This window comes from Microtus oregoni, unplaced genomic scaffold (assembly GCF_018167655.1).
Source record: "Microtus oregoni isolate MIOR12 unplaced genomic scaffold, Mior012 000012F_ref0000307, whole genome shotgun sequence".
Taxonomy (NCBI): Eukaryota; Metazoa; Chordata; class Mammalia; order Rodentia; family Cricetidae; genus Microtus; species Microtus oregoni.
The window spans coordinates 52,720,342-52,734,523 of NW_024543071.1; the positions used below are offsets into that span (position 1 = coordinate 52,720,342).

Sequence of the window (14,182 nt, forward strand, 5' to 3'; positions counted from 1 at the left end):
GTAGGCAAATTTTGCCAGAAGGAAAGCATAATGCATGAAAATTTAGATTGTATGAAAGCCGGATAGGGGAGATTTCTGCGTGAGACAAAGACTGTCCAGTCTGGCCTGGTGGACTCCGAGCCTGTGATACCAGCTGCTTGGGGCGCTGAGCTGAAGATGACAAGTGCGGGGGCCGCCTAGAACCTGGGCACTGCAGGCGACTTTCAGAAGTAGGAAGTGATGTAGCTCGCTCAGTGGTGGAGTGCTTGCTGAGCGTGGATAAACCCCGGGTTCAGTGCCCAGCCCCTATTTCTGTTGATGAGAGAACCGATAACAGGGTTTTTAAAAGCAGTCACCTTCCATGTATGTCTAAAACTATTTGATTCGCACGAAACTGGTTTATACAACGTTTTAGGGATACATGTGCGCCAAGCTCAGGTCATCTATAATACAATCACTCAGGCCAAGTCTGAGCCACTATGACAGGTTAACAATAACCATCCCGAGTATTCCCCAGGGCCTTTTATACGGGGATTATATGGATTCTCTGTGGTTTGAAAGGACAGATTTGTGACTGCTGAGTGGAAGACACGGGGCCGGAAAAACAGCAGGGAGAAGGTAGCTCTTGTGATGGAAAAGTTCTTCCAAACCACTGCTTCCCAAAGTGGAATGGTTTGTGATGGCAGACCCCAGCAGAAGACATTCAAGTAAACGCTAGCTACCAACTTGGGCAGTGGTGGTTTAACTATTGCACATAGTGGGAAGGGAAGTAAGGCAGTTGTTCCCGTTCTTAAGTACATTATGCAAACTGCTTGGATACCAGAAAAGACAGAGGAAAGAGACTGGCTCTTCGGAGGTGGGGTGGGGGTAAAGGGAAAGAATTGGAACAAGCATTGCTTGTCTGGCTGGGAAATGCTGGATTAAATGGCCTCTAAAATGTCTTGTAATTTAAAGATCCTAACTCTCAAATTACTTCATAGATGTTATTTTAACTATATCCCTTGGAGAATTTCCCTATTTTAGTTGTGGAAAATTAGGACCTAACACCCAAAGTGAGTGGTAAAACGTGAGGGAAATAGATGCCCAGACGTTTTTAGACGTTTGATCCCACAGCCTCTTTTCAACTCGTGAAAATGGAAGTTGGAGAAGAAGACAGCCATTGAAGCCAGAATGGGTAAAATCTAGTCACCTTTAGAGTTGAATCCTAGCTGACTGGCTGTGAGCTGTGAGGCCTGAGAGCCTGGTAAAGTGCTTTGGGATTCCGTGACCCAAGACTGAACTTTTGGCACTAACATCTTTTTAAAGGGGTTCTTACAAGATGAGTCTTTGTCCCAGTGAGCCTACTTGTCTTAAAATCCAGTTGATGGTCTGACCTTCAGATCAATAGGCTTGCTTGGCCACACGTGACCAGGCTACTCAGCTGCTTCCATACTCTGGGCCACAAAGCCAGCTTCCCATCTAGTGCGTATCAGTTGCCGGGACAAATCCAGCTCTGGTTCAGAGAGGATAAAAAGTCAGTTAGGGAGGGATGAACCATTTTGTAAAGTAGGTTTTTTTGTAGGTTTATTTCTCCCCCAGCAAAGGAGAATGGATACGAAAAGGGAAGGAAAGAGATTTCCTGGCTGGCCCAGCACCTGATAACTGGCAGATGAGAAATCAGACTGAGAAGGTGACTCAGCCAGGAGACACAGGAAGCCACTTTGTACCAGAGCCAGTCCTTTTAAGAAGGAGAGGAAGAAAAGCATAGGGAATGGGGGCGAAGAGGAAAATATTTTCGTTATATAAACCTTGGTATTGCTCTTTGCCTGCAAGCCTTAGAACATGGCGTGGCCATGAACTGGTGTGGAAGTCAGCTCCACAATGGTCTCTGGTGCTCCCTAACCTACCTGCCCTCTGTGAGCGCATTCCTATCTGACCCCTGATGGGAAGTCAGTGGTGAGGCTGCCCCAGATTCTCTGCTCCAGGTGGAGAAGGCCTCGAGAAGGTGAAGGGATGAGCTAATCTGAGCGCATGGCCCCATTTGCAAGGATGTGATTAGTGGAGAGGCACCTGGGACGTGCTCCATTTCAGGAAACCCGGTTATGGAGACTGGTGGGGGACAGACTTCTCTCAGGACCTGAGAGAAGCAGTTAACCCTTTCTCATTGTCTGTGTGGGAAACAGCCTCTTGTCATAGTTGCTTGTTTCCCAGGGGAGAAAGTCCCCAAATGAACCTGATTTGACAATAGTTTAAATTCCTAAGGTTGACTTCTTTCATGGCATATGAATGACCTGGAAGAACTGGAGACTAAGGTACACCCTAAGAAGTGTCTGGAATATGTATAGAGAACACATTGAAAGGAAAAGGCAGCTTAACAGTCCCTGAAATGTCCCTGTTTGCCTGGCAACATTGCTTATGATGTTCTGGTTCCATTCAAGCCCCCCCCCCATTTTTTGTCTTTTTGGGGCTTCAGAGTCAATCTGGGGCTCTTGGGGTAGGGTTTTAAAACTGGCCAGAAAGGTTTTTGGGTTTTTTTTTGTTTTTTGTTTTGTTTTTGTCTCAGAACAATCAATATCCAAAAAAGACATGAAACGTGAGTTCAGTTTCTGAGTGAGCAGAGGAATGGCAGCACAGCCAGCACGCCACACAGTCTAGACCGCAGTGAGAACGGGTCCCTGGAAACACTTCAAGGAAGCTACCAGAGAGCAAAGGTCAGCTTGAAAATACAGTGATCCACAAGGGCGTCTTGGTCAACCCAGTGAAGTAAGTGACCTTACCTTAGGCAGGCCATTTAATTTCTTTAGGGCTCACACATGTTAATCTATTGAAGGTAAGTGGTCACCTCAGCAATCCCTTCTGACTATAGCATTTGTTGGCCTGAGGAAGGAACCTGAGCAAACATGTTTTCATAATGTGACATCCAACAGCATATTACTTACTAGATCCAAACAGACAGGTTGGAGATGCAGGCTGATGAATAGGAAATGTGAGCAGGGGTTTGTGGGAGAGGAGGGTATCACCACTGTGGTTCACATTTTATGGTAACATCAATAATGACACAGTACAGAACTCCCCGACAACCAGCCAGGCCACGGCCAGGTGGGAGATGGGGAGATGGGGAGAAGTCCAGGGAGGACTTCAGGGATGCTTTCGTCTTAAGGTTCTGACATTTACACACTGAGTGTTATACAACCTCTCCTCAGAGCCTCATTTCCACTGTTTACAATACCTGTTACACAGAAGGATTACTTTTAACAAGGGGAGCTAAAAAGTAGGGTGCGTAGAGCTGGGAGTCGGACTCAGCAAATGTCAAGTCTGATTACAAGAAAAAACACTACCAGCCCTGAAGGTGGATCCTCACAGCAGAGGTGCCCCCCACTTTGCCTAGACCAATGTGAGGGCACTCTCTCCCAGGCAGCTTTGTTAGGTATCTGCCTATACATGGTATAGTGTTGGGTGTTTCCTGTACCTTCATCCCTGAGGCGCATTCCAAGGAGGAGGCTGAGAGCCAAGACAACCACCTCAGCTCAAGTGCTGTGCCATTAGCCATTGTTCCTCACCCTTCATCTCCGCTGGTATCTTCAAGGCGGAGTGCTTCTGCTGAGACGACATTTTCAGTGAGAAATATTCTAAAAGAGATGTAAAAAGGAGGAAAAGACTCCAGTGGCTTCCCAAATGTCGGCTTTTTATTAATTCTGATGATTAAAATGAATACTCCAGCCGGGTGGTGGTGGCGCACGCCTGGAATCCCAGCACTTGGGAGGCAGAGGCAGGCGGATCTCTGTGAGTTCGAGACCAGCCTGGTATACAAGTGCTAGTTCCAGGACAGTCAGGGCTGTTACACGGAGAAACCCTGTCTCGAAAAAACCAAAAAATAAAAACCACCTCTCCAGTTTGCCTAGCTGTGAGCACCCGAGACGGGGAAGGCGGGCAAGAGCTCTAGCACACGGCAGAGGGGGTATGGTTCAGGTCCTAAGGGACATGGTCTTTGAAGTGGCACCAAGGCTGGTACTGGGTGGGCACTCTGCCAACTCCACAGCCTGTTCTGTGCAATCCCCGCTTCTGGAGTGGAAGAATTTCCTCCGGAGGAAAGCGGCCAACGCCCTGTTCCACCCTTCTCCTTGGGTAACTCGTTGCCAAGCAAGAATCTCTGATGCCAGTGTCTTCTTTTGGCAGCCCAAAGAACAATCTGTCAGATTCTCGGGAGCTGTGAGCCTACGTCCATCTCACGAAGCCCGCTCTGCAGCCTATAGGACTTCCTTCCAGCTGGGGACACTCAGAGCTGCTCGTCAGCCAGACGTTTTCTGAAGTCAAACTTGGGGAAGGAAGGGTCTAGTGGGGAGGGGGAAGCTCCCAGAATCTTCCTGGAATAGACTGGGGAGAGGTTTGGAGACAGGTTGGCAGATACAAGCCCCCCAGCTTTCAGCTCTGAATTTCAAAATAATTTCCTTAGTATATATCCCAAATCTTATGGCATGACATACACAATATGGGGTGAAAAGATCGTTCACCTAAAATTCAGACTTAATTAGCCACCAATATATCCTTCTGTTAGATGTGGGAGCAGAGTCTGGTCCCAGGCACCGCCCTCAGAACAGAAGGCGAAGCCGGCTGGGGTCTAGAGCCAGCTTGGGAATCCTGCACCACGCAGCCGCAGCTTTCCAGGGACCGGCCCTGGAAAACGCCGCCGGCGGTCGAAGCGCTTTGAAAAGAGCCGAGGGCCGCGGCTTGGCGAGACCGTGGGAAAGTCTCCTCAGGAGGAGTCATCGCCCGGCCTCTTCCCGGCTCGCCTCCAACCTTGGCAGCCGGGCCACCTGTCCTCCCACCCAGCCGCCTACTGGTGCGGGCGACCTCAGGCAGCCCGCGCAGTGCGCAGGCGCCAGGGCTGGGGGCGGGGCGACCGCGCTGTCGGGCGGGAAGGGAACCGGCCGGCGGCCGCCTGGCGGGGCGCTCACCCGGGTCGAAGGAAGCTGAGGAAGAGGTTTTGAGCAGCCAACAACCCTGAGCGCTGTGGCCGCTCTCCTTACAGAATGGAGAGTATGGGTTTGGCTGTCTGCGAGGTGATGCAGGGAAGGGGAAGAAAGACATTTTTTCCGAGAAGAGGGCATTGTGAGGAGACCTCAAAGTTTGGGCGGCGGGATCTGGCGTTTTCTGAGGTGCAGGAAAAAATACCGTGAATGGCTAGACAATTTTAAATCCCGCTTTCTTTGGGATTTCGGGGGGGGGGCGTGAGGCCTGAGGTATGGAGGTGCTGGACTATCCATCACCCTCGTGGGTCCTTTGTGAGGAACCAGTGTATTCCGGGCTTGCCTTCGTGCGCGCAAACACCACCGTCTAAAGCGAAGGCCCAAGAACTAGGTATGGTGTTTGCCAAACCTGAGCTGATTCTGAGAGGGGAATCGGAAGTCGGCTAACTTGATTCCCAGCGTTTTGTACCCATCTATGTGAGAGGGGGATCGAAAAGGCGGGAAGGATGTGTGCAGCCGTTAAAGGGTGGACCAGGGAGTCAGAGGATAGGCAAGGAGGCACCAAGCCATGTTAAAACGGGAACATGAGGACAAGGTGTGACACGACCCCTCGGCAGCCACCGTGAGGTGCAGATCCTGGACTGAATGACGAAAGGTTGAATCCAAGGGTTCGTGCTAGGTTCTCCATATCAGTGGATTGAGAACTGTTTAGTTCTAAAAGATGGCCCGGTGCCGGCTAGCGGCATGTGTTCACTCCACTGCTGAACTTTGCGGCCATCTCCTGATGGGGCACTTAGCTTCAGACCTAAGGAACGCTGCACAGGTGAACAGGGATAGAATCGCAGGCGCTGAGGTGACTTAGAATATTTGTGGTCCTCGTGACTTCTTTGTCATCGTCAGAGGAAGCTGGGGGATTAGATTTTACAGATGACAGAACCCGAGATAGAACCCAGGGCTCTGACTCACCAGCCAGTATTCTTTTCCCAACTGCTATCTTTATACATAAAGACGCTGGAAAAATCCTAACAGAGGGCGCACAGGAAATCAGAAGATGATGTGAAGGAAGCTGTTAGATTGTAGAAGTGCCTGGAAACTGCCTTCAGAACTCTGGTACAAATCAGGATCTTAGTTCCCAAACTTGCTTACTCACAGCTCTTTGCCTTAAAAAAAAAAAATTGGCTGAGAAATATTAGAGTGCTCATCACCCTCGCAATAGACCTGGAGTTTGATTCACAGCACCCTAGTGGCAATGCTGCCTTCTTACCTCTGTGGGCAGCAAGCATGTGGTATACTTACGTGTGTATACGGACAAAACACTCATACACATAAAACTAAGTCATTTCGGCCTGGCGTGGTGGCACACACCTTTAACCCCAGCATTTGGGAGGCAGAGACAGAAGCAGATGAATCTCAGAGTTCAAGGCCGCCCTGGTCTGCAAAGCACACAGAAAGTTGTGAGGTAGGTGCCTTATGGGTGCTGGGAACTGAACTCTGTTCTTCTGCAGGAACAGCAAGTGCTCTTAATCTTAGAGCCATTTCTCCAGCCCCTCTCCAGCATCTTTCTTTCTTTCTTTCTTTCTTTCTTTCTTTCTTTCTTATTTTAGACAGGGTTTCTCTGTAGCTTTGGAGCCTATCCTGGAACTAGCTCTTGTAGACCAGACTGGCCTTGAACTCACAGAGATCTGCCTACCTCTGCCTCCAGAGTGCTGGGATTAAAGGTGTGTGCCACCACTGCCCAGCTCTTTCTTTTTTTCTTTTTTTTTAATATTTATTTATTTATTATGTATACAGTATTCTGTCTGTGTGTATGCCTGAAGGCCAGAAGAGGGCGCCAGACCTCTTTACAGATGGTTGTGAGCCACCATGTGGTTGCTGGGAATTGAACTCAGGACCTTTGGAAGAGCAGGGAATGCTCTTAACCACTGAGCCATCTCTCCAGCCCCTCTTTCTTTTTTTCTTTTCTTTTCTTTCTTTCTTTTTTTTTTTTTGTTTTTTTGAGACAGGGTTTCTCTGTAGCTTTGGTGCCTGTCCCGGAACTAGCTCTTGTAGACCAGGCTGGCCTCGAACTCCCAGAGATCCGCCTGCCTCTCTGCCTCCTGAGTGCTGGGATTAAAGGTGTGAGCCACCACCGCCCGGCTTCTTTTTTTTTTTTTTTTTAAATCTGAGTCAGGGTTTCTCTGTGTAGCAGCCCTGGCTATCCTGGAAATCACTCTGTAGACCAGGCTGGCCTCTAGCTTACAGAGATCTGCCTGCCTCTGCCTCCCAAGCTGGCTTTCCAACCATTTTTTTGTGTTTAGTTATGATACTATGCCGTGAACAAAAGCAAATCTGACATTTCATAAGCAGGAGTACAGTATTTTATATTAGAGTTTTAACTGTGTCATACAAGTTTGTTAGGACCATGATCTTAAAGATTGCGTTTCATTTGCATCGTATTCTTTTCAGGTTTTGAGGTATTTAATAGTTCACTGGAAGTGTGAAGCAGGACTGCCAAAGGGAGCATCGCTAGAAGGGCAGCTAAAGGTTTCCATAGACGCATTAAGTTCTAAGCAGGCGCCGAGTTCTCTCCGTTGTGCGGTGACTAGTAAGTAGAGGCAGAAATCATTGACAGTTGTTTCGTCGCTACGCATGTCATAGTTCGTGTAAAGTTTCCAATTTGTCACACTCATCTCTAGTGTAGCTATAAAACCAAGATGATTTTAACAAGTATTTGGTAATTAATTTGTAAGTGTTCGATATAGGAAAGATAAAAATTATTCTTATTGTGAGACTCTATAGCTAGGTTAAATAAAAATTGCTCAAAAACAATTTTACTTTTGACCTTGATTTTAAGCTATTCTTTCACAACAAATTTATATCAAGTTTTACGGTTTTGTTTATGTATGGACTTTGGCAGTTGCAAAGAGGCAAAAATAAAGGAAAGGGAAATGAAATGACTAATGGTGTATGCTCTTATCATGACATCCAATTCCATAGCCATTTTGAACATAAAGGACTTCCTCATTATGTCTGGCGTAGATGGCACTGCTTTGTTATTTCTGATCTTCATGTAGTTAGTTTATAGTCTGTCAAGATAAAAAGATAGGGACTGGAGAGATGGATCAACAGTTAAGAGCACTGACTGCTCTTCTAGAGGACCCAGGTTCAATTCCCAGCACCCACATGACAGCTCACAACTGTCTGTAATTCCTGTTCCAGAGCTTCTCACATCCTCAGACATACATGCAGGCAAAACCACCAAAGAATATAAAATAAAAAAATAAATTTAAAAAATGGCTGGGCGGTGGTGGCCCATGCCTTTAATCCTAGCACTCAGGAGACAGAGGCGGGTAGATCTCTGTGAGTTCGAGGTCAGCTAGGTCTACAGAATGAGTTCCAGGATAGCCAGGGCTACACAGAGAAACCCTGTCTCAAAGAATGAAATACAAAACAAACAAGAACACTGATATACAATTGACATAGTGTATCATTGCAGAAGCAAGGATGGAGCATGACATTTTCTAGTTATCTAACCCCTGAAATAATTATTAGCCTTCAGTGTATATTCTAGACTTTTCTGTGTATGTGTGCACAGTTACTGAATTTCTTAACAAATGAAATTAGTGTATGTTAGTGCCAGTGCCTTTTAATAAAAGTGGGCAGCGTTTTGTGTTAATACATGGAGATCTACTTCATTAATTTTTGGAAACTTCCTTTGTCTTAAGTTTTATAAGTTATACAGACACACAATTTTAGTAGTAGGATAGATTGAGCCAGGCATGGTGGATGACAACAACTGGGAGGCTGAGGCAGGAGGGTTGCTGTGAATTTGAGTGTAGCCTGGTATATATAATGAGTCCCAAGTCAGCCTAGGCTGAGGGTGCAGATATCCAGAACTTATGTAGATGCTGGATGGGTGTGGTGAAATGCTTATAATTTGAGCCTTAAAAGGCACAGACGAGGGATGCCAGGAGCAAACTGGTTAGTGAGACTAGCCATATATGAGCTCAAGGTTCTAAAGACCCTACCTCGTAGAATATGGAAGAGCAATTGAAGATTCCTATCAGTCTTGGTCCTTCACATGCATGCTCACACATACAAACACTCAAGTACCACATACACATGAAAAGAAGTTTGGGGTGGGGGGAAACCAGCGGTGGTGGTGCACGCCTTTTATCCCAGCACTTGGGTGGCAGAGGCAGGCAGATCTCTGTGAGTTCAAGGCTAGCCTGATCTACAGAGTGAGTTCCAGGACAGGCTCCAAAGCTACAGAGAAATCTATCTCAAAAAAAAAAATCAAAAAGAAGTGGGGCGTGGGGGGTGCGAGGGGAAGAAGGGGAAAAATAAGGTAAAGAAATAATGAAGGAAGAAACACAATATCAGCTTCTAGCCTTCAAATGAATGCATGCACACAACTTTCACATACACCCAGACGGTATACACACACACACACCAAGAGAGCTATGAGATAGCCCAACCCCCTGACTTTTTTCTCCTAAATGCTAACACTTTTGGCCACATTAACTGATTATTTTAATATTACCTGTTTCTAAACATATTTGTATTAGAATATCTTTTTCATTTAAAAAGATTTATTTTTATTATTTTGATTTTTTTTTTTCAAGACAGGGCCTCCTGAGTGCTGAGATTAAAGGCGTGTGTCACTACCGCCCAGCCCTTTTAGGTTTATTTTCAATTGTATATGTGTTTCTGTGTATGTCTGTGCATGTGAATACCATTGACCAAGGAGGCTAGAGGTGTTTGATCCCTCTGGACCTGGAATTATAGAAGTTGTGAGCTGCCCATTGGGGAACTGAACCCTAGTTCTTTTTAAGAGAACTAATTGCTGTCAGTTGCCAAGCCATCTCTCTAGCCCCTTTAAAAAATTTAAAGGCATTGTTACTACTGACTTTTAAAGAAAGAGTCTCGTGTGACCCAGGTTGGCCTTTGACTCAACGTGTAGGCAAGGATGACTCCTCTACTTCCAGAGGAATGCTAGAATTACAGGTGTGTGCTACCACACCCTGCTTATGTGCAGCTGGTGATCCATACTAGGCAGGCACTCTGCTAACCGAGGTACAACTCCAATCTCTTGGTTTGGTTTTCTGAGTTAGGGTCTCACCGTAGGCCATGGCCTGGCACTCATAGAAGTCCTCTTGCCTTAGCCTCCGAGTGGTAGGATTACAGTATAAGCCACCATGACGGCCTCTAACCGGCTCTAGTTTTGATACCTTCTGTTTTTAGTATATAGAGCTATTTGTTTTGGGGGTTTCTCTGAGTGTCTCTTGCTTCTGAATCTCAATACCTTTATTTCTTGGCTTACTCACTGTTTTGGTGGCTCTTAGACTAGTTGCTCCCTGACAAAGCATGTTGGGAAGATAAATTTCTTGAGATGTCGTATTTCTGAGAATGTCTTCACTCCACACCTGATTGGTAGTTTGTCAGAGAATGGGATTCTAAGTCAGAATTAATCTCTCTTCAGAATTTCAATGACGTTGCAATGTTGCTTCATAACTCTACTGTTGATACTAAAAATTCTGGTCTTTATGATTATTCTGTATATGACCTATTTTTCTTTTTCTCCATGTAAGCTTATATAATATTTTCTTTATCTTTGTATTATTATATTTAATAGATACATTTTGAAATTTCAGTGATTTAACATATGGGATGTTTGTTTTTACTTTATTTTACCACCAGATGAGTATAGATGTACAGGGGTTTATTTGCTTTAAAGTAGAATCCATGGGCTGGCGAGATGGCTCAGTGGTTAAGAGCACTGGCTGCTCTTCCAGAGGACTTGGGTTCAATTCCCAGCACCCACATGGCAGCTCGCAGCTGTCTGTAACTCCAGTTCCAGAGAACCTGACATCATTATACCAATGCACATGAAATAAAGTTTAAAAAGTTTTTTTTAAAAAAATAAAGCAGAATCCACAATATTTCAGCCTTGTGGCTTCTAATATCTATCCCTTCAGCTAAGGATGGAGAAAGGGAACAAGGTTTATAACTCAAATGTTTTTAAGACAAGCCTTGGAAATGACATGAATTCTGTTCCCATACTTTTGACCTGGACTTAGTTTTGTCATAACTGCTCTGCACTTTCAAAGGAGCCTATAAAATGTGTCCAATTGTGCTCAGTGAGAAGAGAGTGATCTGCAGTTGCTGATCTTTGTTCTGAAAATTCACAGTACTGCACCTGCTGTGGGGTCAGTTTTCCTTCATCGCGCCCTGTGCTCTGCCTTTTCCATGTAACTCATGTCCTTTGGATGTGGGATTTGTTTGTTTGTTTGTTTGTTTGGGACAGGGTTTCTCTGTAGCTTTGGAGCCTGTCCTGGAACTAGCTCTTGTAGACCAGCCTGGCCTCAGTCTCACAGAGATCTGTAGGTAGAGTCTGTTCATTCATTCCCGGCCACTTAGACCTACAATAATCACACAGAAACTGTATTATTTGCAATGTTTGGCCAATAGTTTAAGAGTATTTCTAGCTAGCTCTTATATCCTAAACTAACCTATCTCCATTAATCTGTGCATCACCAAAAGGTCAAAGTTTTAGCGGGCTCCAGTGGAGGTGTCTGTCTCCTGTGGTGGCTACATGGCTTCTCCCTGACTCTGCCTACTTTCTCTCTACACACACACACACACACACACACACACACACACACACACACACCTTCCAGCCTGGCTATATTCTGTTAAGTCATCTGCTAAAAGCAGTTTCTTTATTAATCAATAAAAGCAACACATATACAGAAGGACTTCCCACACCATTTCCCCTTTTCTGTTTAAATAAAAAGGAAGGTTTTAACTTTAACATAGTAAAATTACATGTAACAAAACTTGTATCAAGCAAGAATTACAGCTACAATATTTATATCTACTTTACCTTTTATCATAACTAAGGAAAACTATAATAATAGCTATCTATTCTTCAACTCCATCAAAGACTCCAGAAGGATATAATATTACCTAAGTAAACAGGAAGTACATTGTAAACAACTTCTAAAATTCTAGAATTGACAGAGACATCTCACTGCCTGGACAGTCACCAAAAGTTGTTCTGTACTATTGAGGCATCCATCTTCAGCCTACTGACCTATTGTAGCCGGCAGACTTTTCCATGAATCAGGAAATTTCAAAGACAGTTCCACCTATATTGGCAGTTTGTCAGTCACTTTCTTCTGTGTCCTGCAGAATGTCTGGCAGACTCTTTCATGAAGCAGGAACCCCAAAGAACTGTCTCACCTTCTTTAGGCAACTTCAGCAATCATTTTTCTGTGGGTCCTGTAAGTTCAGTTAAGTAGTTCAGGCAAGAGCAATTTCTTGCCCAAATGGCTAGCAAACTCCATGAGGAGCCTCTTTGATGCCCTTCATCCTTTTGAAGTAGATTGGTGCTGCCAGAAGCAGATGTGTCTCAGTGTCATGAAAAGTCCTAAGTTCTTAAAACATTTTAAATGCCATATTATGTAGTCTTTGAAAGATCTGAAGAATATCTATCCATCTGAAATACATCTCTGTACATCTAGAAAACCTAGCTAACATGACTACAAGCTTGACTATTATAGATGACTCTCTATTAACCTATATTTATTAATTATACATTACATTTTAAAATGAGCTTCGCAAACACAATACCTTAATCAAAAGCAGTGTGTGTGTGTGTATATATATATATATAAAACAAAATTAATCTTAAATTTGTATCAATAAACCAAGATTCATACCAATACAAATCTCTATAGTATATCTCCATTTAAATGTAAACTTTAAACATTTATAAACAATATTTTGGAATTTGGGTGTAGTTCTCTCCAAGTTTGGAGAAAGTTTGGAGAGAACTTTCTGCTTTTCTTGGGTGAAGTAATTTTGAGGGGTATTCACGGCAACCTTTCAGGGGCTCTTGGTCCATCAAATCACATTAGTCTGGAAGGAATCCACAGGTTCTCATCCTCTGTGGAAACAAAAGAAGAACCCCTTTTCCAAAGCAACAAATCCTTAGACCCAAATTTTGAAGTCAAGATACCTTTAAAATATATCTTGATTTAGCTTTTAGCAGCCCATACAATGAAATGTCTCTCTGTACTTAACTCATTCACAGTAAAAAAAAATTCAAAGAAAACACAATAATATACATAATCCAGACTCTCTGTATGTTTTCCATCTTTATGTGGCTTATTTGCCTTACTCTATTACTTTTTTAAAAGTTTAATATTTATTTTATTATCTTTATTCCTTTAATCTATGACTGACTGTACTCTTTTTTTTTTTTTTTTTTTTTTTTTTTTTTTTTTGTTTTTCGAGACAGGGTTTCTCTGTGGTTTTGGAGCCTGTCCTGGAACTAGCTCTTGTAGACCAGGCTGGTCTCGAACTCACAGAGATCCACCTGCCTCTGCCTCCCGAGTGCTGGGATTAAAGGCGTGCGCCACCACCGCCCGGCTTGTACTCTTTTATATTATAAGTGTCTATACTTTTTTCCCTCTCTCTCTCTTAAGCCTATGTACATTTATCCAATATATCCAAAAGAAGTCTTTTTGATCTGAATTTGTCTTTATTGCAGTCTGCAATAATTTTCTGACCAGGAGCACTTTTAAAATTGTAAGCAGCTTGGTCACAGTGGCCCTGGATGCTAGCTCCACCTCTCTCAGGCTTTCAATATGGTGGAGGTAGTTCACCATCTGATCTGGGACTGCTGAGTGGGAGCCGTCCTCACCACCTCAGCTCTGGGCATGCAGCACATAAACTCTTTTATCTGAGTAAAAGCTGAATCTGCCATACAGTGCACTGCGCGGCTTGGAAATAGCCCTGTGTATGGTGGCTGGAATGCACCATCCTGATCCAGCCAATAGCTTAAGTGTATTTCTAGCTAGCTCTTATATCTAAACTAACCCATCTCTATTACTCTGTGCATCACCACAAGGTCTTGGCCGACCAGCAAAGTTTCAGCGGGCTCCTGTGGAGGCGCCTGTTTCCTGTGGTGGCTACATGGCTTCTCCCTGACTCTGCCTACTCTCTCTCTATATATCTCTTCCAGCCTGGCTATATTCTGTTAAGTCATTGGCCAAAAGCAGCTCCTTTATTAGCAAATAAAAGCAATACATATATAGAGGGACTTCCCACACCAGAGCTCTGCTTGCTTCTGCCTCCCAGTTGCTGAGATTAAAGGTGTGTGCCACCATCGCCCAGTGGGAAAATTTTTTTTAATGTTTTATCTATTTTAATTTTATGTGTGTTAGTGTTTTGCCTATATGTGTATCTATGTGAGAGTGTTGGGTACCTTG

General features: G+C 44.4%; 1 protein-coding gene across 1 annotated transcript in view; it reads left to right on the top strand.

The window, feature by feature from the left end:
• Nucleotides 1-3,939: 3,939 nt before the first annotated feature.
• The window catches only part of CUNH11orf80 (chromosome unknown C11orf80 homolog), an 82,250-nt gene continuing 72,007 nt past the window's right edge, over nucleotides 3,940-14,182 (top strand). The window contains 6 exon segments of the mRNA XM_041662194.1: nucleotides 3,940-4,083; nucleotides 4,135-4,246; nucleotides 4,514-4,925; nucleotides 4,927-4,957; nucleotides 4,959-5,018; nucleotides 7,371-7,509. Of these exon segments, the coding sequence (XP_041518128.1) occupies nucleotides 3,940-4,083; nucleotides 4,135-4,246; nucleotides 4,514-4,925; nucleotides 4,927-4,957; nucleotides 4,959-5,018; nucleotides 7,371-7,509 (898 nt within the window).